Source organism: Phoenix dactylifera, chromosome 5 (genome assembly GCF_009389715.1).
Source record: "Phoenix dactylifera cultivar Barhee BC4 chromosome 5, palm_55x_up_171113_PBpolish2nd_filt_p, whole genome shotgun sequence".
NCBI classification, from domain to species: Eukaryota; Viridiplantae; Streptophyta; class Magnoliopsida; order Arecales; family Arecaceae; genus Phoenix; species Phoenix dactylifera.
This window is the reverse complement of record NC_052396.1, coordinates 1860286-1885465: the sequence shown is the minus strand read 5'-3', so window position 1 is coordinate 1885465 and position 25180 is coordinate 1860286. Positions and strand designations below refer to the sequence as shown.

General features: G+C 43.3%; 3 protein-coding genes across 7 annotated transcripts; 1 reads left to right on the top strand and 2 right to left on the bottom strand.

Moving 5' to 3' along the window:
* Window positions 1-427: 427 nt before the first annotated feature.
* Window positions 428-5818, bottom strand: LOC103703954 (putative pentatricopeptide repeat-containing protein At1g13630). 5 transcript variants are annotated; one of them, XM_039126450.1, is made up of 5 exons: window positions 5424-5818; window positions 2616-4790; window positions 2370-2506; window positions 1016-1191; window positions 428-876 (listed from the first exon to the last, which is right to left on the bottom strand). In XM_039126450.1, the coding sequence occupies exons 1-2, from the start codon at window positions 5800-5802 to the stop codon at window positions 2725-2727; spliced, it is 2445 nt and encodes an 814-aa protein (XP_038982378.1). In that variant the 5' UTR covers window positions 5803-5818; the 3' UTR covers window positions 428-876; window positions 1016-1191; window positions 2370-2506; window positions 2616-2724. The 5 variants fall into 5 exon arrangements, with proteins under 5 accessions (XP_038982378.1, XP_038982377.1, XP_038982380.1 ...); XM_039126449.1 differs by having other exon boundaries at window positions 428-852; XM_039126452.1 differs by having other exon boundaries at window positions 3276-4790; window positions 5424-5817.
* An 8015-nt stretch (window positions 5819-13833) lies between these two features.
* LOC103703952 (8-hydroxygeraniol dehydrogenase-like) lies at window positions 13834-17326 on the bottom strand. Its single transcript, XM_008787035.4, has 5 exons — window positions 17139-17326; window positions 16811-16924; window positions 14930-15443; window positions 14481-14634; window positions 13834-14227 (listed from the first exon to the last, which is right to left on the bottom strand). Exons 1-5 carry the CDS (start codon window positions 17234-17236, stop codon window positions 14028-14030), a joined length of 1080 nt encoding a protein of 359 aa, XP_008785257.3. The 5' UTR covers window positions 17237-17326; the 3' UTR covers window positions 13834-14027.
* Window positions 17327-21921: 4595 nt separating this feature from the next.
* On the top strand, window positions 21922-24610 carry LOC103703951. The gene is made up of 3 exons (XM_039126448.1): window positions 21922-22247; window positions 22657-22729; window positions 24300-24610. The coding sequence occupies exons 1-3, from the start codon at window positions 22163-22165 to the stop codon at window positions 24361-24363; spliced, it is 222 nt and encodes a 73-aa protein (XP_038982376.1). The 5' UTR covers window positions 21922-22162; the 3' UTR covers window positions 24364-24610.
* Window positions 24611-25180: the final 570 nt, after the last annotated feature.

The window sequence follows — 25180 nt, the reverse complement described above, 5'->3', positions numbered from 1 at the left end:
TGGAGGAACGGTGAAGATGTGACGTTAGTAGAGAATAGATATTGACACATTAGTTTATCATCACAAGTTTGCACCATTCTCAGCTTTTGGTAGCTTGGTGGTTGGGGCTGATTCAACAAGCAGAGCCTCTAGATGAAAACCATGAGAAGATCCTTACGCACTCTGTAACGGTAGGCACGCTGACTTTAGAGCTGAACAAAACGAAGAACACACTCTGGAACGCCATTCACTTCAAACAGCCACCAACTTCGTCAAAAGATCATTCTACCAATTATCTTGATTTCTTTAAGAAGGTAGGCGTACTCCAATTCTCTGTTATTTAATCCTCGTACAAAGGACTTCGTTGTGTATTTTCCCTATGAACTAAAATCAAAGGAGATACGATATCTATAACTACATAAGAACCACTACAGGGTCTACTCACAGGTTTTCCAAGCATGTGTGCTATATGCGTACAAATATGAATACAGTGCCTTTGAATTTTTCTCAGTAAGAACAAGACTATCAGATGAGGTAGTAAATTAAAATTTTATCCACAGACATTTCTCTTACATTCTCTACTAAACATGTTTCTGCTTCTTGATAACAGCAGTCAAGAAAGAAATAGAAAACACAAAAAAGAAAATGGCAATAGGTGGGAAAACTTCTCATCTGAACTACGAAGTCTACCCTCAGTGTGATTAGAGCCTGCTATCTTAGTTGCAGAACTACCAGATACTAATAAATTTTGTCACAGTAAGACTTGGAAAAACTCCACATGCTGTACCCCTAAACTAGAGGTCCTTCAGGAAAATGAGATCATAATGGTAGGGGTCGCATTCAAACAGTCGTGGGCAGCAGCTTGCGGATCATCTGCAGCAGGAGAGAGACCGTAAGCTGCAGTATGTATAAGGGGGAAAAAAAATTAGGGGCAAGCCAAATTAGTGTACAGTTCTACTGTAAACAAGGAAGCCACATTTCTTTTTCTTCAGAAGGAAAATAGGGAAAAAGAAGAAAGCAGTAAGTGACCACTCACCATAAATCCAGGAAACCATCTGGTGGTGGTGCAGGTGCTGGCAGGAGAAGCGGCACCTCAGCAGGAGCGGGAGGAGGAGGGGTATCTAATCCAGTCAGTAAGAATGACGAAGAGAAAAACAGGTGGTTGCCCCCTCAGTTGCTTGAATATAGCTCCTGATCAACCACCAACTATCACTGAAATCATCAGTATCCAGCTGATAGTCAGCAACATGACAATCATGATTCGAAATACATAAGGAGTAGATATGGATTCTTAAAATTGCATCGAAATGTATCATATAACACATGAGAAGCAAAGAGCCAATATAATAACATCCATAGCAACTAAAATCCATTACAAAAACAACATATAGCAAATGAAGTGGCTTTAATGCAAATAACGAGTTAAACTAAATATAAGCATGGGACAGTATTTGCATCACAAACCTTCTACCTTGAGCTGCTCATGAAGCTCAAGACCGTTTTATAAAATTTCACATAAACCTTTGGATAAGCAGTCTGTTCAACCACAAGGAGTCAATTAAACAAACAAAAAAAAATTGCACAAGGTTCTTTCCTTAAAATCAATACGATCAATCATCAGAATTGATAACATGACATGGGCACCAAATTTGCATCGGTTGCTGGTAAGGATACACCTCTCAACCAATTGATGCCATCAACTTATCAAACCAATTTGTCCAATTTGCCAACTCACATTTCGAGTAGGTAACAAAAGCCTAATATATGTGATAACATGAAAATTTAACTTGTCCATTTTGAAATGATCCCATAAAGGGTACATGCACCACCATAAAGCTTAGAGGCAGTGATTGGTATTCGAAGTAAACAAGTAAAAACAAAGATTCTAGCAATCAATTTCATGACAGAAAGATTCAATTGAAAAGCATGGTACGGGTGATGAGCAGGTGGGTGGGATCTCTGCTTTTGGAAAAATACAAGCTTAGATGAAAATTTTAAGCAAGCGAAATTACTCATAACATAGCATCTTTTCTAAGGAATAAAGAAGAGGGCAAAGTAAAAACAGATGGAAAAATCTCAGCACCAAAAACAGGTATGCTTGAATTTTCTTTTCAAAATTATTCTCTACATTTAAATCTCAGCACCAAAAACAGGTATGCTTGAATTTTCTTTTCAAAATTCTTCTCTAAAATATAAATTCTTGTATATTGAATAACCACGGCGATGAATTTTGATCAGCTTATTTCCTCGCTCTCACCTTACAGTGAGCAAAGATTTATTTCAGAGAACAGACAAAATGGTGAAATGAGCAACAGCTACATAAAAAAGTTTGACCTGACAAAAGCATATCATCATCAACAGGAATACGTTGCATACGATGTTTATCATACCTTGACCTCGCCGATATCTCCTGATGCGACAAATTTCCCCTCAAATATTGAGGTCATCATATGAATCACTAGACTACTTCATGCTTCAATTATCTTTCCTTGCTAGATAATTGTTTCGAAATAGATAATTTGAACCCCTACAAGATTGATAAGTAAGTTATACACAGAACAAAAATGATAGATGAAGCTTAAGATCACAGCATATAAGACAAAAGAACTAACAGTCAGTGCTCGTGTAAAACTAACTTTTGTTGAAAGACTTTCCGGGTACAATAGCTCATGCATATAAACACAGTGCCATCAAGCTTGAACATATAAACTCCCTTGAATTTGCTATGCTTCATAAATAAACTCCTTACTGGATATCCCAGGCAAGAATACCACTTTTGACAATCATGGCTTGCAACACAAATAATGACTGCAGCTCTTTTTTTTTGATGAAAGCACTACATATGACGGTACACAACTCCTCATCCGGGTATATGCCAACATACAACATCATCTTTAGAAATATTGTTGCTTCATTTACAAAATTTCCTTTGCATAATCGATTGATTGCTGCACTGAAATCTTTGATTGAAACTTCAAACCCAGATCTTATAATTCTGTCAAAGAAAATAATGGCTTTACCCGGCATTCCTTTTGCACATTGTGCTTTGACTATTGTGGTATAAGCAAATTTACTCAACCTGACACCCTTATCCAGAAGAGAATCTAGAAACTTTTCAGCACAGTCTACTTTGCCTTTCAAGCAAAGAATATTAATAAGAAGATTATATGTTACAGGAGTAGGCATAAGATTGTGTTGTAACATTTCGTCATGTATGCGAAAAGCCATTTCTATGTTTTGCACTTCACAAAATCCTTGCATAAGTGTATTATATGTAATTTGATCAGCATATATACCTGATATATGCATATCCTTGAGAATGTCAATAGCTTTTTGTAGCCTCCCTTGCTTACAGAGCCCCTTCATGACTACACTGTATGTAATAACATTGGGCATGATTGCTTTCTCAATCATTTCATTGAACATTCTTAACATTGAATCAGTATTTCCAGCTCCAACAAAGGCATCCATAAGAGTGGTGTAGGTCACTACTGTTGGATTTATTCCATTAAGCTCAATTTGCCTAAGAAAGTGCTCTGCCACAGTTAACTTTTCAATCTTGCAAAAGACAAAAATTAGGGTATTATATGTGACAATAGTTAGAGATAACCCTAGCTTAAGTATCTGTTCATACAACTCAAGTGCACCATCAACATCACCAATTTTTGCATAGCCATCAATCACAATATTGTACAAAATGATGTCCACCATCAGACCACTACCGACTAGATTGTCCAAATACCACCTTGCTTCCACCAGCATCCCTTTCTTGCACAGGCTTGAAAGAGTTGCCCCATGAGTAAATGAATTAGGCATCACTTGTTTGGAGCACATCATTTGGCACACTTGAAGCGCCCTTTCAATTTCTCCTAGTTTGCAGTACCCATGGATCAGAATGGAATACGCTACCAAATCCATGTGCAAACCAATAGCTTCTATCTCATCAAGCAACTGATGTACTTCACCAATTTGCCCTTTTTTAAACAGAGCATTCAAAAGCACACTGTATGCAACAATGTTCAACTGAATCCCTCGAGCAATGACCTCCCTCCGCACCCTCAACCCTTCTTCAACATCACCCTTTTCACAATGCCCTGTAATTAGTATAGTATAAGTAACAAGGTCTGGCTTCAGCCCTTGAAAAATCATCATCTTGATGAGCTTCCAAACCTCACTCATCAGCCCAAGTAAACGGTATCCATTTATGAGAATGTTATACGCCACAACATCAAGCAATATGCCATCTTTCTCCATGTCCTCAAAAAGCTTCAAAGCTTCCTCCATGGAACCTGCTGCACATAGCCTATGTATGAGAGTAGTATAACTGTATCTGTCCGGACGCAACCCATATTTAAGTATCAGAGAGAGGATAGATTTGGCAACCTCTACCAAACCTGCATTACATAATCCAGACATGAGGGTGTTGAAAGTGATAATGAAAGGTTTGACCTCTTTTCGACCATGCACGTCTTGAAAGAAGGATATGGCATCCTGCAACCTCTGCTGCTTGCAAAGACTGTCAATGAGGATGTTATAAGTGTATTCACTATGAGTAACCCCACGGGCTCTGATTTCTTTGTAGATGTCCCAGACCATGTCTGTATGTCTTAAATTGTACATTAAACTGTCATAAGTGGATATTGAAGCTTGCATGTTCAGGCTGTCCATCTTGCTGAGAACATAAAGGGCATCATGAATCATTTCCAATTGAGCATAAACATTTGCCAGCACGTCCCATACTATACTGCAAGAATCGCAGTCTCTGAAGTTATTCTGCAGCAATTCACAAAGGGATGGTGCCGAACCAGACCCTAAAGAGAAGCAGACATAAGTAAGTTGTTTAAGTGCAGCTATTACTTTTAATTTTTCTGAGCAATACCTAGGATTTGAAACGTGGACCTCCTTAAAGGAAAGCCCCAACTGAGCTAAAGTATAGTTATTAACTGCAATGCACAGGGCATATCAAAATGCAAATACAAGATATGTAAAATACAACAAACTAATTTCTTTTCTTACAACACCTATCATCTTAGGTGGTTTTCCCCCCTTCTTTGTGTGTACTTGCATCAGTATTTTGATTTTTACAGGACCTTTCCGCTTGGAAAAGGCTAATTGCCAGGCATCTAGTAAATGACGAAGCAACCAAATATTTAGCATGAAAAGACAAGGAATTTAGATTAATCTAAGATAGGGTTGTATGCTTCTATTATCAAAATCAAGCAATGTTGATGCCAAAAATCGATCTGGACAATTGACATTAAAACAACAAAAGGTAATCCGAAAAAGTGATCATAATATGCAAAAATCGCAGTAAATAACAAAGAAACAGTAATTTAATAGAACATTGGGAGAATAGGGGGTCATCAAATCCAATGTACAATAGAACCAAGACTATCAGTGTTTTGAAACTAAAAGTTTTAAGTAAAAAAGAAAAACAATCAAACCTTCTTCGTGCAGCATTTGCTTCAAAACGCTGTTTATCTCCTTCAACCTCCCCTCCCGAGCCAAAGCATGGCAAGTCTCCAGACGAGCAAGCCTGGCGTCCTCGAATCTAGTTCTTGCCACCTCCCAGTCCATAAAGTTTCCATCTTTCCCGGCCCCGCGGGATTGCCTATCGACCCGCGTCCGATTAGAGGGAAGAAACAGTGGCCGATTCCCTCGTTTCGCTAGGGTTAGGATTTCTCTCACCGGATTCTTGGATGTCGACGAATCAATAAGGAGCTCGTCCGCCGCTGCCGCCGCCGCCGAGGAAATCGCGGGCTTGGGGGCTGGAAGCTGAGGAGGGAATTGGCCGAAAGGACGGAACTTCGATCGGAAGAGCATCGAAGAGGGAGGGTTCTCATGGCGTAGAAGAGGGAAAAGACAACCCTAGCCCTTCCCCTTTTCTTTTGCCAATGAGAGCCAATGTCCCGGGCCAAGGCGAAGCCCCGGCTGCAAATCGCGTCCAGTTTGATTTCGGGTTCGGATTTGGATGCAGATCTTTTTATTTATTTTATTATTATTATTATTTTTTACATCGACAGCTCATACTAAGCGCTAGCACCATGCTTTCGTACTCACCCATGGTCCTCCTCCATATGCCTTTGATCCCGCACATTGTTTAAACTCGTGTCTCGGGAGAAGCTCTATTAGCTTGGTAGGTTGGCTTGAGTTAGGATTTATACCACGGATCACACTTCTCTGTTTAGCAACCAAAGATGGTAGATTCAAGGGTACATCTCAGCTATTTGGTTTTATTAATAATAGTATGGCATGTCCAAAGTAGCACATACTTAGATGTTTATAGCATATGTATATGATATTATGATGCCTCCCAAAATATGCATGATGTTGTGAGCTTATACAACTGAGGAGAATAATTTTGGTATTAAAAGAATTTCTTACTTAAATAGTAGCAAAGATCTAGGCTCAACATAGATAAATATCAAGTTGTTTTTTAGCTGGTCATGCATGGCAGAGAGAAAGGGGTGGGGGGGGGGGGGGGGGGGGAGGGAGGGTTGCCTAAGGTGGGCCGTAAGGGATGCTTGATCGTGAGGGGATCGCGAGGGGGAGGGGGCGTAGCCTTTGCGGGGGGGCACGATATTAGCATGCCCCACCAATGGTGGGCCCCACGCTGGCTTTTGCGGTGGGCCATAAATGGTGGCTAGCCAAACGATGAAAGTCGATGAGCCAGCTCTTGCACGTGACGTGCTCTAAAAATAACGCGAATGGACTACCTTTGACGGCTAAATGAAATTCAAATGAAAATAAAATGTAAATGAGAAATGAAATACAAATGAAAATGAAATGCAAATTCGCAGCGGATGGATCTCATTAAATTTGACCATTAAATATACGGTTGGGTGAAGGTAGAAGCTTCCGATGAAGCGAGCGCAGTGCCGCGAGGCAAAGGGGGCTGTCATTGGGTGGAGGGGAAAAGTTGGGAGGGAGGAGAGAGAGAGAGAGGGGGAGGAGAGAGAGAGAGCCGCATCAAAAAGTGTGCGGTCAGTGGGGTATTCTCTCGAACGGGAGCTGGGAGTGTGTATGGACGACAAGAAGGCGCAGGAGAGGGAGACAAGGAAGGCCGGTAGGGTCGAGGGGCTAGGGCATCTCCCTCCCCGGGCCGAGATGAAGGAGGCGACATGGGCGGCGGTGGCGAAGGGCACGGCAAAGCAGGGAAGCTGGACTCGCCACCGGATAACTGAGCGGGAGTTGGGGAATTTGCAGAATCGGTTCTCTGAGGTTCTGAAGGTCCCCGAGGAGCGGCTGGAGATGACCAGAAGGGAATGGCAGTCCACAACGGTCTTTATGCAGAGCGTAGGACGGAAGGTCCCGGTCGACTGGGTAGTGAGGGAGTTGAGACGGGCGGGGAATATGGACTATAATGCTGAGGTATTTACCATGGCAGAGGATGTGTTGGCGGTCCGCTTTGCTTCCGAAAGAGATCGGGAGGCGATGATGATGAGGGGTCCGTTCCTGGTGGCTGGTCAGCTATTCACCATGGAACGTTGGCGGCCGAACTTCGTTCCGGGCTCCGGCGGCGCCGGCCGAGTCGTAGCATGGCTGCGTCTCCCACGGTTGCCTCTGGATTTTTGGGCCAGGGAGACTATTTTGCAAATTGCTGCGACGGCCGAAAGACCGCTTGCCTTGGATGCAGCTACTGATCAGGGGACGAAACGAGGCTTTGCGAGGGTTAAGGTGGAACTTGATATCAAAATTCCTCTGCGGCCCGGAATATTCATGAAAGGGGTTGAGGAAGGCATTGAAAGGAAGTTTTGGCAAAGCTTCGTTTATGAGAACCTACCTGACTACTGCTACAGGTGTGGTCGCATCGGCCATGGGGAGGCGGCATGTGATTTCTCCCCTCCGGTGACGGCAGGAAAGGAGCTGGGGGCTGACAGCTCTGCAGGACGGACGGAGACAGGGAAGGAGCCTCGGGATGAAGAAGAACATTTGGTGTATGGCCCATGGCTGTCTACGAATTGGATAAATGGCCCCAAGGATCCTAAAGGGGGAAGCCGGAAGCTGAAGTCGGGTGGGGCGAGCACGAGCTCTGCTCCGGCTCTGGTGGCCAAGGCCCCATCCCTGGGTCACGACGAAGGGGGACCGAGGATGCCTATTTCCCCGCCGGACCTGGAGGGTTGGCAAAAGCCAACCAAAGTAGCCCGGCGGAAATCGCCGGAGCTGATGAAATCGGGATACCCAACTGAACGGGTGGTCCAAGGGCTGAGTCAACCCGGAGGCCAAACCGAGACAAACTGCGAATCGGTGAGGGGACTCGGCGGGGGGCATAAGCCCTCTGGATCGGTTTTGAGCAGTGGGCCGTGTCCAAGCCCACTGAAGAGGGCCCGTAGTCCACCGAAGCCCCAGCGAGTTTCGGCAGCCTTCGACTCCGGGTCGCTGGGAAGCTGCCCGGCTACACCTATCCGGGCTCCCTCTCCTAGTGGAAGTGTGGCCGGAAAGGTCGGAAAAGGGCGCTGGAGAAGCAAAAGCTCCCCACCCCCCCTCTCACCGGCGATCTCATGCATGGCCGGGCAAATGGAGGAGAGGAGTGGTCGGCGATTCGGGAGGGGCAAATCGCCCCGGCGGGGGCTGGCACGGGCAGCATCGGTGGCGGCGGATCTACTGGCGAGGGTGACTGGTGAGGACGTATCCGCCAACGCTGGGAGGAAGGTGATGACCGAAGACCCTGTGGCTGTGGAGCTAGCTGGCTGCGGGCAACCAATTCATGATGGAGGGAAGGAAATGGCCAGTGTGAGCTCTACAGGAGGTGGCTTCGGGACAAACCAGGTAGCAGCTTCCTCTTTCCCCTCTGTTTTGTGTGGACAGCTGGAGACTGTGTGTATGGAAGGTGAGGATCTCCATTGTGATGCCAGTGAGGGGGGACTGGAGCATGCGTGCCAAACGGCACAGGTGAACAGTGACCTTCACTTTCAAACTCTGAACCGATTGAAAGCTTCGGTGAAGAGTGTGAGTCCCAGCGTTTCGAGCATTGCTAATGACGTAATAATTGGCGATGGTGGGAATTCGATGACTACAGGTGGCAATGACCCTGGGGGTGTGGGCGGTGCCGGTGATCAGTGTGCATCATGAGAGCACTTCTTTGGAATTGCCGTGGCGCGGGGAAGCCCTCTTTCGCCCCGGCTTTCCGTAGGTTAGTGCATCTGCACAAACCGGAGATATGTGTTCTGTTCGAGACCCGGTTATCCGGGCTGAGCCTGCAGAAGGTAAGGAAGATGCTTCCGAAATCATGGGGGTTCTATGCTGTGGAATCTCAGGGATTGTCAGGAGGTATTATTGTGACTTGGTTACAGGGTGGTTGTAAAATTGATGTCTTTAATGTTTGCAACCAAGAGGCGATCATAGTGATCTCTGAGGAAGATCGCAGACCGTGGGTTCTTGCAGCTGTGTATGCTAGTACAAAGTTTATAGAACGGAGGCTTTTATGGGAGGAGGCATCTCAGCTCATCAGTCAGGGCTATCCTATGTCGGTGGCAGGGGATTTTAATTGTATTGCTCATCCCCATGAAAAGATGGGGGGGAGGGCTTTTACTTACAAAAGGGAGATCAGGGAATTTCAAGACTTCATTATGGAGAATGGCTTGATTGACTTAGGCTTCTCGGGGCCAAAGTTTACATGGTGTAATAACCAGCAGGGGCAGGCTCGGGTCTGGGAGAGATTGGACAGAGTCTATGCCATAGCCGGGTGGATCCAATGCTTCCCTGATCATCATGTTCGTCATTTGCCAAGGATTGCATCTGATCATAGTCCTTTACTGGTTAGTACCGATACACTTGTCTCAAGTCATTCCCCTTTTAGATTTGAGAAGTTCTGGTTATGCTACCCACAGTCTTGGGAGATAGTGAGGGAGGCATGGGGTATGCCGGTCAGAGGGGATGCTATGTATCGGGTGTCACGCAGACTGGAGTTAACTAAGAGAAGGCTAAGGAGGTGGAACCGTGAGGAAGTGGGGAATATATTTAGGCGGATTGAGGAGTCTGAAGTGGCCATTCTTAGTTTACAGTCCCAGGAGGTAGAGGGGGGCTTGGAGGATGAGGAGATGGGGGAGCTTAGGTCACTTCTATCATTACATGACTCTCTTCTGAGGCAGCAGGAGATTTTTTGGAGACAGAAATCACGGATACAGTGGATCCGGGAGGGTGATCGGAACACCAGTTTTTTCCATCAGGCGGTGGTGATCAGGAGACATCGAAATAGGATCAGGGCTATCAGGGATGAGGCTGGGCAGATAGTGGAGGACCCCGACATGATCCAGAGAGTGCTGGAGGGGTTTTTCAGGGCCAGGTGGTCCGAGCAGTTAGGCAGTGGGAGTCCAGAGGGTTTTGTCCTGCCCTCGGCACGTGTGGCAGAGGAGGATACTATGGCACTGATCAGGCCGGTATCGGAGAGGGAGATTCGGGAGGTTGTGTGGTCTCTTGAGGGGGACAAGGCGCCGGGGCCGGATAGTTTTCCACCGTTGTTCTTTCGGAGGTACTGGATGATAGTAGGACAGGATGTGACGGCAGCCATACAGCAGTACTTTAGCACCGCAGTTATGTCTACAGATTGGCAGAGGACCTTGATCACTCTTATACCGAAGCGACAGGATGCTTCTGAGCCTAGTCACTTCCGCCCGATCAGCCTATGTACTATCATGTACAAGGCGACGGCGAAGTTACTAGCAGTCAGACTGAGGGTCATTCTTCCGAGGATTATCAGCCCGGAGCAGGGGGCTTTTGTGGGAGGTCGGAGCATTTCTGATAATGTTCTTATTGCTCAGGAGTTTATGTTTGATCTTCGTAGGGCATCGAGCAGTAGGAGTTTGATGGGGATCAAACTTGATATGGAGAGGGCCTATGATAGGATGAGATGGGACTTTGTACAGCAGTCCTTGCAGGAATTTGGCTTTCATGATATATGGATTAGATGGGTGATGGGGTGTGTCAGAGCTCCTTCTTTTGCCATCTTGGTGAATGGGACGCCCTCCCGGTTTTTCGAGTCTTCCGGGGGATTACGTCAGGGTTGTCCTCTATCTCCCTTATTCTTTATTATATGTGCAGATGCTCTCTCTAGAGCTCTTAGGCAGGCAGTGAGCAACCAGGAGCTGGTTGTTTACAGGCCCGTGCCGGACGCATCACCGACCTCCCATTTGCTTTTTGTCGATGACTGTCTACTTCTAGCCCGGGCTACGAGGCAGGATGCACGGGTCATTCAGAGGATTCTCCGGGACTATTGTTCGGTATCTGGTCAACGGGTCAACTTATCCAAATCAGCAATATGCTTTAGCCCGAAGATCAGAGTGGCGGTGAAGACTTCTATATTGGAGATGTTGGGAGTGGGAGAGCAGGAGGGCATGCTGAGGTACTTGGGTGTGCCACTTTCGGTTACGCAGCAGGGAGTGTTCCTCTCTTGAGCTCAATATTAGACACAGATTGGAGGGGTGGCAGCTACATTCACTATCCATGATGGGCAGGGTTACCTTGGTACGGTCAGTTCTCTCTTCGATCCCTATTTACTTACTGTCCAATTCCCTTATGCCAGTAGCGACTGTGCGAAATCTTGAGCGGATCTTCAGGAATTTTATCTGGGGAAGGAATGGAGGTAGAGGGGGGATTCATCTGATGGCGTGGGAGGTTGTATGTCAGCCGACCAGGTGTGGAGGATTAGGGGTCCAGTCCCTAGTGATGAGACGGGAGGTTTTGTTGGCTCGACAGGCTGCTAGAGTAGTACTAGAGCCGGATGGTATGTGGGCTGCTTTGATGAGGGCCAAGTATGGTGCTCTAGCGCCTGGGATCCGTGGCGGCCGCCGCCATTCACCGATATGGAGAGAGATTTGCACTAGAGCAGGGATGGTGCTACCGGCGATCAGGTGGGCCATTGGGGATGGGCGGTCCATAGATGTGCTGGAGGACAGCTGGTTGACAGAGCAGCCTATCAGTAGGTTGCCGGTGATGGTGGACACGGCGAGGATAGCTGGGCTTAGGGTCAGAGACCTGATCGAGCTGGAGGGTGGTCGTTGGAGGGAGGAGCTGATTCAGGAGGTGTTTGGGGCGCAGCTGGCAGAGATGGTCCTGGCCCTACCAGTTCCTGCCAGGGAGAGGCCAGACAGACTAGTCTGGGTGCCGACAGGGAGGTCTCAGGTGCGTGCCAGGGATATTCATCAGCTGATGATTAGTGAGCCAGGCCGGCAGATAGAGGAGGGATGGATTTGGAGGATGCGGACTCATCCGCGGGTGTCGCTTTTTATCTGGAAGGTGGTATGGGGCTGCTTACCGACCAGGAGTTTATTAGCACGGCGTGGGATGAGGATCACCCAGGGGTGCGAGGTGTGCATAGATACGGAGGAGACTATTGATCATGTTTTATTGCAGTGTCCCAGAGCCAGGGAGATTTGGAGGAGGTCACCGGCCCTATTGCCCCACTCAGTTGAGTCGACACAGGATTTGATTCATTGGTTGAGGGTCTCTATGCGGAGGCCCAGTACTGTTGATGCGGGGATTCGTTGGGCATACATGGCTTATCATATATGGTTGGACAGAAATTCTGGCGTGTTTGAAGGTAGAAGATTACCGCCGAGGATGGTGGTGGATAGAGCGATTCGTCATGCGAGGGAGATCATCACAGCTACCGCGAGGTTCTCTTCTGGGATGGCCGGGGACATCTGGGGTACTTCTTCCGCTGTCACAGCGCCCAGGTTCGTCCTTGTTTCTTGGGTACCCCCACCCTCTGGTTATCTCAAAGTGAACTTCGATGGTAGTATGTCGGTGGACGGAGTGGCCAGAGGCGTCGGTTTTGTGATCAGGGATCATCTTGGGAGGATGATAGCAGCTGGTGGTCGTCGCACGCCCGGACTTACTGCTATTGGGACGGAGTTGCGGGCAGCTTGGGAAGGGATATCCTTTGCCAGGCAGATACTGGGTACTGAGCGGCTCTGCCTTGAGGGGGACTCCTGTGTGGTGATTGACTGGGCTCGTGGATTGGATAGATATGGTGACGGCCATTCCCTTATCCGTGATATCCGTAGGTTGGCTCAGGAGTTGAGCGATTTTCAGGCTCTACACATTTTCCGGGAGGCAAACCGTGCAGCTGATTGGGTGGCCTCTTATGTAGCCCGACATTCCGGGGAGATCATTTGGACATCGGTAGGAGGGATACCCCCTACCTTGTACTCTTTTTTTGCTTCCGATATGGCTGGATGTACTCAAGTTAGAGCTATATGAAATGCTGTTTTTACCCAAAAAAAAAAAAAAGGGGCTGTCATTTTAAGCAGAAAAAAAAGGGGGCTGTCATCTCGCGATCGTTATCTGCGGACCATTCGATCAAACAGATCTCGTTCCATCACCGCCGTACTTCTACCTTGTTGCCTCCCCACGTTCTCCTCCTTTCACGTGTAAATTCTCTCTATACACACTTGTGGGTAAACTTTCCAGATTGCTGCTATGTTGGTTTTACACGGCACCATAAATCATACCAACAATTCGGAACCTTGTGAGACTTGAAATCACTCCATTGTTGTCAGAAAAAAAAAAAAAAAAAATTGTATCGGCCAGAATTGGAGTTAAGCGACGCTATATTCACAGGAGTGTGTAATTTATGTTGCATTTGTATTCTACTTCTTTGTTTCGTAGAAATGTTAGGCACTGATTACATCATGGACGTATATGTGATTTATATGCAATCTAATTCTTGGTTTTTTTTGGTACAAATCTAGTTATTGTTTTTTTGCAGAGCACAAAGCCAACTACAATTGTAATCAAATACAAATTTTAAGCCAACTAACCAAATTAGTTTATATTATTATTTTCATATGATAGAAAAAGATGATCTCCAACTTATCCAAGCTTTTGAAATTCAGAAAAGGAGGAAACTTAGGGTGACGAACAATGCTGGCATTCATATATACTTGTTAGTTTCCATATCATAACATGGGCAAGTAGGTCTAATAAAAGCCAACTATTTTATTTGACGCCATCACTTATGTCATGAAAAAGATTTGATACACGCCTTGTGATTGATTTAAAGTTGTTCTCTTAGCAGTTGATGGCTTGCATCAGTACAAATTCAAGCTTCAAGCACTCAAAGTATTCGCGACATCAATCACGAACCGATATTTGACATCTGCCTTGGCAAGCCGCTCCATAGCCGTATTGATGTAATTCATCGGAATAATCTCTATGTCTGCTGTTATGTTATGCTTGGCTGCAAAATCTAACATCTCTTGCGTCTCTTGCATCCCTCCTGTTGCACTTCCTCCCACAAGCTTTCTGCCTGCCAGATTAAGTTGAGCAAATTTGTTATCAAACTAAGATTCTTGTTCTCTTGCCACGTGGAATGCTAGTAGTTTTTTTTTTTTCCGAAAGGAAATTAAAGGGATGGGAGAGGAACGTCAGTATATCTATTGACAAAAATTTCATCTTAATCTGCATGATCTACTCCAAATTTGATTATATAGGTCAAATGCACAACTAGCTAGATAGAGGTACTCTTAAAACCGAAGTTCACTATAATAAGGATTTATTACCTACAAGTAGAGGAAATGCTGGCAGCTCGAGTGGCTCCTCGGGTGCACCTACCAAAACCAGCTTACCATGAGACTTCAAGAGCTCCATCAAGGGCAACAGATAATGTTTCGCCGAGACTGTGTCGAGGATACCATCCATGGTACGTGCGGCAGCCTGCACGCATGTAACAGAAGGGGGAAAACCACCCATAGTTGGCAAATGAAGATTATTAATAAGCTCAAGATGAATCCAACTAGATCCTATTATTCAAGTTTACGAGTCAGAAAAGGTGGCGAAAAGGCTCACTGACACAAAATAGATAATAATAATAGGAATTTCTCACGACAAATATTTTGCAGAAAGAAATTAGTGATAAAAAAGAAAGCTATTATGTTTGAGCAACTTTGACCAGACCAATAATAATTAATCTGGATCTAATCTGGATCTATCACAAATTAATATTCCGTACCTTCATTTGCTCAGCATTGCGACTAACAAGAAATGCATCTGCTCCGAGATGCTCGATTGCTTCCTTCTCCTTGCTCGGCGACGTGCTGATGACCGTGACCTTGGCCCCAAAAGCCTTGGCGAACTTCACGGCCAGATGGCCAAGCCCGCCAAGCCCAACCACACCCAGGTGAGTCCCGGGCTCAGCGAGCCCGTAGTACCTCATGGGGCTGTAAACGGTGATTCCGGCGCACAAGAGCGGCGCGCCGGCATCCTTGGGCAAACCGTCGGGAAAACGCACAACGTAGTGCTCCTCGACAACGATCCTGTCGGAGTATCCACCGTAAGTTACCGTGCCGTCGTGGTAGATGTTGCTGTATGTGAGAATGGTTTTGGGACAGTAGCTCTCCCATCCCCTCTTGCAATCCTCGCATTCGTCGCAGCCGCCGACCATGCAGCCGACGCCTACGGCGTTGCCCACCCGGAATTTCTGCACCATGCTGCCGACTTCCGTGACGATGCCCACGATCTCATGCCTGTTTGTATGAGGAAAGGAAATCATGTAAGAGAGAGATACCACTTCTCGCCAAGTAATAACTACTCTTGCATCGAGTTCAAGGTCAACTATGCCGTTCTCCCCCGCCTGCAACGATGCATGCATCTAAACTAGCTCAGGTGCGAAGCTTAGTTAATAGGGGAAATTAATTCCCCACCCTCCAAAAGACTCCGGCCAGTATAACAATAAATCCCTGTTGACCTCCTAGTTAATATTCTTAATCTATCATTGTGATGTTAACGTGATACCTAGCTGCTGTATATCTTATGTGAAATATACGTTTGTACATAAAACTGAGATCATTACGTGGTGGTTGGCTATTCGTGGTTTCTATTTATAGCGGGCCCGGGCCCCAACAGGGCTTGAAGCTGATTTTGACTAGGTTTTACCAACGTCATCTCGGCGGCTCGCAGAAAGGATAGAGTTAATTTGATATAACTCTCAAGTGACATGTCGACTAGGAAATACAATAAAAAAATAAAACGATCGTTTATTGAATGAAAATGATCGGATAGATTCTCAATCTACCGGCCCACATAGGTTTCTAAAGAAGAGAAGAAAAGAAAATGATGGAATTCCTCAAGTAATTAATGTCTTCAACCATAAATGATAGGAACGAAGTGCCAAAAATAGCTAGATATGTAGAAAGAAGAGCGATACTCAAGAAAAACAATTTGGAGCCACCAATTTCTAACGCTTCTTGTTTAGCTCAATGACAGTTTTCTTTGAATAAATTCTTTTTTTTTGGGCAAATGAACAAATTCTTTTTTTTTTGAGCAGGTAAACAATCTCTTTGAACAAAAAGTTATGCAGGACCTGCTTGAAAGATGACTGTGCAGTATGCACCTCAATGACATCAACGAATTCCAACTCAACTACTAATTGTCTTCGTTGATCGCCATTCTGTCCAAAAGCAAATCACGGACCCAGAAAGATCCCCTAGATGTTAAGATGGCTCAAGGAACATTTAACTTAAAATAAGAGCATTTAGCTTAGAGAATATCATAGTCGAACACTGAGAAATACTTTGATAGTGAAAGTTCACATTATTTTCTCAAAAAAAAAAGGAAATTTATATTGATAATGCAAGATTTTTGTTCTCAGATTATGGTTAAATACTACTAGAATATACATTGCCTATTAAATTTAATATATATATTTTTTTGTTTTAACTTCGTGAGATGACTCGGAGAGCTATCGGTGCACTTAAATTAAAATATATAGGAATCAACCAAGCTCGAGGCTTTGAGATTTCAGATTCAACAAAGCTTCCTCCTGAATAGGGTGTTCTAGCGGCAGAACAATTACTGGCCGACGGTATTCCTAACTCAGGGAAGTATACAGTACCCAGGTACGATGGGGTAAATAGACATTCCCCATTCATTTTTTACGAAGTGAAGATCCGAGTGGCAGACTCCGCAATATAGTATCTTTATGTTAACATCCTTTGGCCCTGAACTCCTGCACGAAGGAAAAAGAAAAGAAAAGAAAAAAGTAGTCAGTAAAATTACGTGCAGTGCTAGAAACTAGCAGCAGGTGTGCATCACAAGAGAAATTTAAGATCCGAAAAGTAAGAATAAAAAGCCATAAATTAGAGTTAAATTTCGTGCAACGAGGCAGGATGGACCTGGCTGCCACCTTTTTGCTAAGAAAAAGCATTCGGAGTCGAAAGTACCTTCGCGAGAATTTGAAGGGGGAGAGCACACCGTTGGAGTCGCGGGCCGCCCAGCCGAAGGCCTTCTCGGGGTGTTCCTCCTCGGGCAATTTCGCCATCGGAAGTTCCTCTTTCTCCTCCTCTCCTTGCTAAGCGGAAACAAACTAAAGAAACAGATCACCTCCTTTCTTAGTTCTCTGTTCTCCTCTCCCAGTTGGAATTTAAGGAAAGGTTTGCTTGCAATTTTTCAGGACGTGCAGTGAAACCTCTCGTAATCAGTGACGTACATTTTGAATGACTTGTCGCTACGCTAGCTGTACATTTTCTACGCAGCAACGTCACGGCAATCGTGTGGCTCAAAAATAGGAGGAAGCCGAAATGGGGGGGGGGAGCCAGGCGGCATGTGGTATTGATAAAAAAACACATAAGAATCGTGCAGCAGAGCTCCGTTTTTGGGCCGGCATCAAGATTTCAAAAGAAACGTGGGACTGGGAAACAGAAGGTATCGGAAAAGAATAATAATAATAAAAAAAGGACGAGCACATTATTAAAATATAATTAAAATTAGAAATGCCAGTGGTGCACTAATTGTGTGGGGTCAAGGTGTTCGGTATTACGGTTCCAATAAAAAAATTGCATGCTGCGTTATTCTGCGTAGAAAGAACCATAAAAATTTTAAAGATTTTCTACATTATTTTTGAGGGTACTCCTTAACGGTTCTTAGATGGCTGTTTGCTTCACCATCTACACAAACCAATTCCCGTCCTCCAACACAAAATTACTGTTGAACAGGAGCAACCCTACTTTCTTATCATACATATCTACAGAAAACTAATATTTGATGATGATATATATGGCAAATCATATTAGGTTTATACAGTGGACTTTCGAGACAGCTGCTTCTTCTCAATTTTTGAATATTTTATGTTTTAATTATTATGAATGTATTTACACTCGATTGGTATAATATATCCGATTTACCCTCCTCAAGAAAAAAAAAAGAAAAATTAATGGTGGATCCATCCTTAAACCATATCTTAATTGTTAACCCCTGTGGATTGGTTTTATAACACCTGGTCTACAGTTAAATTGGTTTTTAACTATAGATTCTTGGGGGATGAAAATACCTTTCGTATTTCTTCATCCCTAAACCCTTCTTCCCGATTTGAAGAGATGCTGCAGATTTTATTTTTTAATATTTGTTGTGAAGGGAATGGTGAAATAGAGTGCGGAGAGTATTAATCTCTATGAACTCCTTTTATGTATTAATGGACTAAGAAGAGGGATTGTTTTCGGTTGAACATTGCAAGAAAGAAAGTAACCAAACGGGGAATAAGAGATTTGGCAAATAGGAAAACTAACAAACATTAATTGACTATTTATGGTTGGTGACATAAAACATTGAAATGGGTTGCTTTCTCTAATCAACAATGGGCTGTCAGCTAATATGGTTTTTATGTATAAACGTTTCTTTAAAAAAATGATTTTTGTTCTATTTATCTTTTTTTTTTTTTCTGTATTCCTTTCTTCTTTCTTATTTTCTACACCCTTTTGTACATAACTCAATTTCCTAATAAACAGGGGGAAGCTTTTTGCTTCCTCCGTTTCTCACTAAAAAAAAAGCATTATAATAAGAATGTAATGGGAAAAATCAACAGTAAATTCATCTCATTGGGGAGGTTAAGTCAAGGTCATTTTTAGAAGATTGGTCAACTAGCCAAAACGACGAAAGAATTAAAAAAGAAAAAAGAAAAAAAGAGTGTAGACCATATGAATGCCAGGAGCAAGCGAACCAACTCCTATTTTAACACTTGGCTGCACTTTCTCATTTGCTGCTTGAGATATTAAAAGATTTGCGTGTGAACCCTGTACAAGCATAAGCTATTATTTTTAAGATTTGGCATCTGCATTCGAACTGTGATGCTGAAAGATCGTTTGTACAGTATATAGGGCTCTCTGGAGATAGGGTTATGTCATGGAAGCTGAAATTTCTACACCACCACCTAAGAAAATTGGTTAGATGTAGGTTCTGCGACAAGGTAGGGTTGTACTAGAGTCAATGTCAATGACGTGGTTAGCACAGCTTGAAAAGTTTCTTGGTCTCTTGGCTCAGCAAAAATGGGTCGGCACGCATTGCCATGGTTCGGATGAGGGGCTTCAGCTTGTTTGAAGCGTAATTTTGACGAAATGGTGGACGTGATATTTGCAATTGGGGCACGTATTGAAAGTTAAATCATTTCTTTGAGAAGGATGGAGGTAAGAAGACCACCCGGCCTTCGTTGCAGGTTGAAGAGGACTTCACAGAGATAGGAGTTACAAAGATCTTTCGAGTTACAAGAATTGATAAAAAGGTTAATTACCCACAACAGGATAGGAGTAGATAAAATAAGAGTTTTATAAACGCCGGCAGAAATGAAAGCCATAGGATAAGTAAAAGTCCTATTCAAATAGCGAGCTGCAACTTGGCCGATGAACTGCAGTAAAGACCGAGCCAGAGGAGAATAAAACTTGCATTAGAAACAGCATCTCTAAAATCCAAAAAGATGATCCTCAACTGAATCAAACTTTGTCATGTTCCGTCTTCTGAATTTCAAACATTAAAAAGCACGGCAGCTAATTTTTTGGTCTTGGGTCACGCTCTATCATATTCAATCAGTTATTTGTTACTACAAAGCATCGACCAGTCGTTGAACAACTTGAGGCTGTTGAAGTCAAGGATTCCTACCTAATCATTTCATATTCAAGCACTTGTACAGTAACTTTATAGAAAATTTTTTTATTGGCAAGGAGAGTTTGTTTGACTTTCTGTTGGGCCTCACATTGATCATCAACATGCACGGAATTCATCTCTTCTCAAAAATATATTTCAAAAAACGCTACCACAAAATCTTCTATAATTCCTCCATTTTAACCACCAACCCATGCGCCTGTCTTTTTTATCACGCACAAATGCCTAAGATTCGTTTTAATGAAGATATTTTAAAATTATTATTAAAATAAAATAAAGCTGGCTTGGCGAATCTGTACCTTGTAATAATTTAATCTTCAATTATTGTTGACACCTCATTTGAAATCATCAAGGTGTCATATATTCTAATGAGTGCTCTATGTTCAGAGTTAGGATAAGTGGAAAACCCAGCCAAGTAAGGGCGAGATTAGATCCAAGTCTCTTGTATATGTTACCAACTTGATTTACTAGCACTCTAATGTTCTAGGCATTCATTTACCACATCTTGAATAAAATGGAATGTGATCAGTGTTATGCTTGTGCACTTACTATATAGCTTTAGCATTTTTGAGCATCTTCGCATTCTATTAGTTACCAATAGTTAGAAGCAACTTCTTTCTGGTAAGGTATAATAATTGATAGGAGGAAAAATGGATCGTCCAGCCCACAACTAAAATGCCGCCAGTAAACGTCAACGACAATCAACTGAATCTCCACTTTAGCCCAGGGTCAGCTCATCTTCAGGACCCTTGCCAAAAGCTCTACCAACTTTAAATATCCGCCGACTCCTCTGATCAAGCTCGGGGCACCTCCAGACATTCACCGACCTGCCCCGAACAAGCTCGGGGTGCCTACCCTAGTAATACGCCCCAACTCTCGAGCTCGGGGCGCTTCACCAAGCATGCCTCAGAACCTGGGAAGCCGAACTACTTCCAATACCCGCCAAGCCGACCTTGTCAAACACATGACGCAACTACTTAACGAGCTCGGCCTCGCTAACGACCGCGCCAATGTGCGGGCCTACGTCCACCTACGTGGCCATACTTTACAACACTACCGTGTCACGTCTCCATAACCGACCTTCAGCAGTCAGACAACACCTTGACTACTCCGACCATATCCTGCCGTGACTATCAACATCCTACCGTTCTCAAGAACGAGCAGTACTGCACGCCATCAGCCAGCCTAAGCTGCGCGCCATCCGGCTCAGAGCCACGCCCCCTCATGATGAGGGCTGACAGTGTTTCTGCCACCTGGGCTACTCCACCAAGATTATAAATAGCACGTTGAGATAATTTCTAAGGGACTTTTTGGCTGAACCGAATTTACCCCACTCTAACTTGATCGTCGGAGGGTCCTCACCAAAATTGTGTAGGTCCGCAGCCGTCTCGCAGGAGGTGGCTCCCGTCTTTTTCTCCCAACCACCGGCGGCTCCTTCGACTCCACCGGTGTGGCCACCCTCGGGCCAAATATGAGAGCTTTGGTTTCCTCTCATCGAGATAGAGGCAGGCAAAAGAGGGATTTTCGTAGTTTGTGGATCACTCGAATAAATGCAGTAATTCGTGAGAATAAGGTATTCTATAATTATAGTAGATTAATACCAAATCTGTACAAGAAGCAATTGCTTCTTAATCGTAAAATACTTGCGCAAATATCTATATCAAATAAGAATTGTCTTTACATGATTTCCAATAAGATTATCAAATAAAGGATATGATATTATAAAATATAATACAGAAATGATTGAAATTGAAACAGAATTCCCCAATAATAATAATTTACGAAGCCTTTGAATTCAACGCACATCCAGGAACATTTTCAAGTCAAAAACAATGCAACCCACCCATCTCCTCGACCACGAACATAAAAATAAAAATAAATAAATAAATAAGTAAATAAAACGGAAGGGGGCACCCAACAGACACCCACACGAAACGAGGGGCTCCACGTGGACAACACTTCTAAATTCCCGGGGTGCGCGGGGAATTAAGTAGTTTTCTCAGGTCCTTGTAACAAGGGGAATGAAGAATTGATGGTATTATTAGATTCCGAAGAATCCATATTATTTCCACCAAAAAAAAAGATTCCATATTATTATTTCTCGGCTTCTCTTCGCCTTCCCTTCCCGACCAATTCTGGCCGGCGACGTTGACTCCTTGAGAAGAGATCGAATTCCTTCGACTCCTCTAACTCGCTATCTATTTCCATTCTCTCTGAAGATTAGAGTCATCTCCCCTTGCCGATTCCATCGCCTCTCTCTCTCGATCGCTGGGGTTCGGATCGAATCGGAGAAGGCAGGAAGGGAAAGAAGGGAAGGATGAATTGGATCAGCCGCAAGATCCATCTATACAACGTCACCATGGGCCTCTACATGCTCGATTGGTGGGAGCGCTACCTTTTCAGTATCCTTTACTCATCCAACCAATATGTCCCTACTTCAATTGGGATTCATCCATCCCTTACGGGTTTTGTATCAGATCCAGAAAAGCTTCTTTCCCCCTGCATTCTTTTTTCTGTTTAATTTTATGCACGGGCTGCACAATTGCATGACATATTGCAATTCTTAGGGTTTCTCATGCTATAAAATGATTTTTTTTTTTTAATATTATGGAAATCTAGTGGACGTGCTGATCTTTATTTTGCTCTGGTTTAGGTGTTTCCTTCCTCTTTCATAACATAGAATCACCACGATTTCCTTAATAGTTTTGTTAATGGGTTACGGAGTTGCATGTTATGTATAGTTTTTGAATTTTCCCTATCACGCTATGTAACAAGGATTCTTTGAATTGTGACCTTTCTTAACTCTAGTAGACATATTGATCCTTATTTTGCTCTGGTTCATCTGCCACAATGGATCTCGTTTCGCAACCGAGTTCTATCAAAGGTGAAATCCCTAAATTCTCTTCCCCTCCTTTTATCTTCTTTGTTTTATAAAAAAAATAAAAGATTTAGGAGTAATATTAGTCCAAGGAATCACTGTAAGAAGTATTCTGAGATTGTGGAGGCAACCATTTGATATGTACTGTAATTTGAGTTGATTAATAGTAACTACACCATAAATGATTTCTCAATAGATTGCTCATGATATGCTGAATGACCATGCTAATACCACCAGTAATCAAAGTGCACCGCCTCTTGCAGTAGATAGACTTAACGCAAAGAAGTCATCTTGAGTCTCTAATAATCACCAAGAACTTGACATTGTCAAATGTATAACCTAACCATTTTACTTCTGATAAAAGTGGGAGTAAACCATGAATATTCCAGTATATTAGGATTGAGATGGAGAAAATCATAAAAATCTGAAGAACCAAACAAAATACACCAAAACCATCTAATGAAAATGTAGCAAGTAAAATCTAAACATCTTGTCAACACCATTTTCTCTTCCTTTCTGTTTATGTTCCCTTTTATTATAGCTGGCTGATTTCGACCTATTAATATCTAATTGATCCCCTCCTTTTGAAATGGAGACTTAAGTTTAAATAAATATTCTGAAGTCGCTCATAGAGTACCCGTACAATAGTTAATTTATGTAACAAATAACTATTTGAAACTCTAGACCGTTTATATACTAACCTTAGAGACCGTTCCAGAAAAGATATAATTCAAGGAAGTGATGAACACGCAAAGTTGAATTTACTCTTCTAAATCAAGTTCAATGTGAAACCATTATACTCAACGTTGGTCCTGGATTGCTGATGGAAATTTCTAGAAGACATCAGAATGGCCTGATGTGTTCCCATGATTAGAATAATGGACAATAAAGAGGATCTAAGCACACACAATGAGCATTTTAGATATTAGATTGCTAAGGTAGATAGTGGTAAGAACAAGAAGAGAGAGTTTATCACGAACAAATCAGAGCAAACACTAAGAATGGCACCAGTCAGGCTCATGATGGAATACAGATGGGACAGTAGGAGCTACTAAGGTAAAGGGCTTTGATTTATCTCAGAATAGCGAGAAATAAACAAGCGAGGTTGGTAAGAAGTTTTTGGAAAACCTTATGCTGACAATGAAGGTAGGCCTTGATAGGAATGAGCAAAGAGGGATTTGTAAGACTGACTTGGATGTGCGGTTGTACTGACTCTGTCATGCATTTGTACCTTGGTATTGTTAATCCCGTTTCTGCTTGGCTGCTCTGCCTTCCTAGCCATAGCAACTTCATTTTCTTGGCTTACTTCAAAACATGTCTCGCATGGAATTATCTGTTGTTTTTAAACTTGTTGGTCATTTCTTGGATGGACCTCTCCATGTTCTTCAAACTCATGTACCTTTCTCAGAGAGATTCATTTCTATATTCTGATTTCTATTTAGATAATACATGGCTCCATCGAAAAGTCAGGTATATAATTCAGGGGATGTTATTTTAAATGCTATGCATGTTTCTTTATTGACAATGATTAAAAGCAACATGGTGTTAACTGATGGACCTTCCTTTCTTTTTTCAGCCATCTGAAGACTCGACCCTTGGCGGGTGGAAACTTTCCAATAGGAGGGAGTGTACCATCCTAATCGATGATCAGAATATAAAAGAGCAGCAGTGAAGTGTCCCTGCATGGTGAATAATTCGTTGCTTTGAAATACATTTTTTCTCTCCCTTTTTCCTGTTAAACATCTAAGCCATAAGCTTATTTGTACAGTAGATTGCGATGGGATGTTTGTAGCAGTATTGTTGCATTAAGTATGGCTTTCCATGTGGAAATATTTCCTCAATACTATGCACTGTCTTGTATTCTAGTTTTTCTTTGCTTTTTTTCCCATTTGGAGTTATGCTAGCGGCTTTATTAACCATACTGGACTTCCAATTGAAGCGTAGATTATCACTTTATCGCTACATGCAAAATCCAGGGTGGCATTGCAAAAAACATCTACAAGCATAAGTTGCAGGCTTAATTGTTCTTTTGGCTGTAAGGCAATTGTTGCGACATGCAAGTTAGGAGACGGTTATCAGCAAATAAAATTGAAGGTGCTTCTGACATAAGCCTACGCTAAGATTTGTACTAGAGCTTTTGAGTAAATAGTAAACTGAAGGATATCTTTTGGCTTCTATAATATTCTCAAATTTCTTCTGTATTAGGAGTGATGCCAAGATCAAACTTTTTGGTTAAGTGAAGTCTGATCAGGTATTTCAAAGCAGAAAACAAGCTCAAAAGGCAGTGGAAATGGTCCTAAATTGGCTCCACTTAATTGACCTGTTCGGAGTCTACCTGTTAATCTAGTTGTTTTGGAAACTGAAGCTTTGGCCTCTGGAAGTTTCTTTTCAAACCAAGCACTGGATATGTTGTAATTTACTCCTTGATCCGGAGCATCGCTGTTTTTCAGGGTTGTT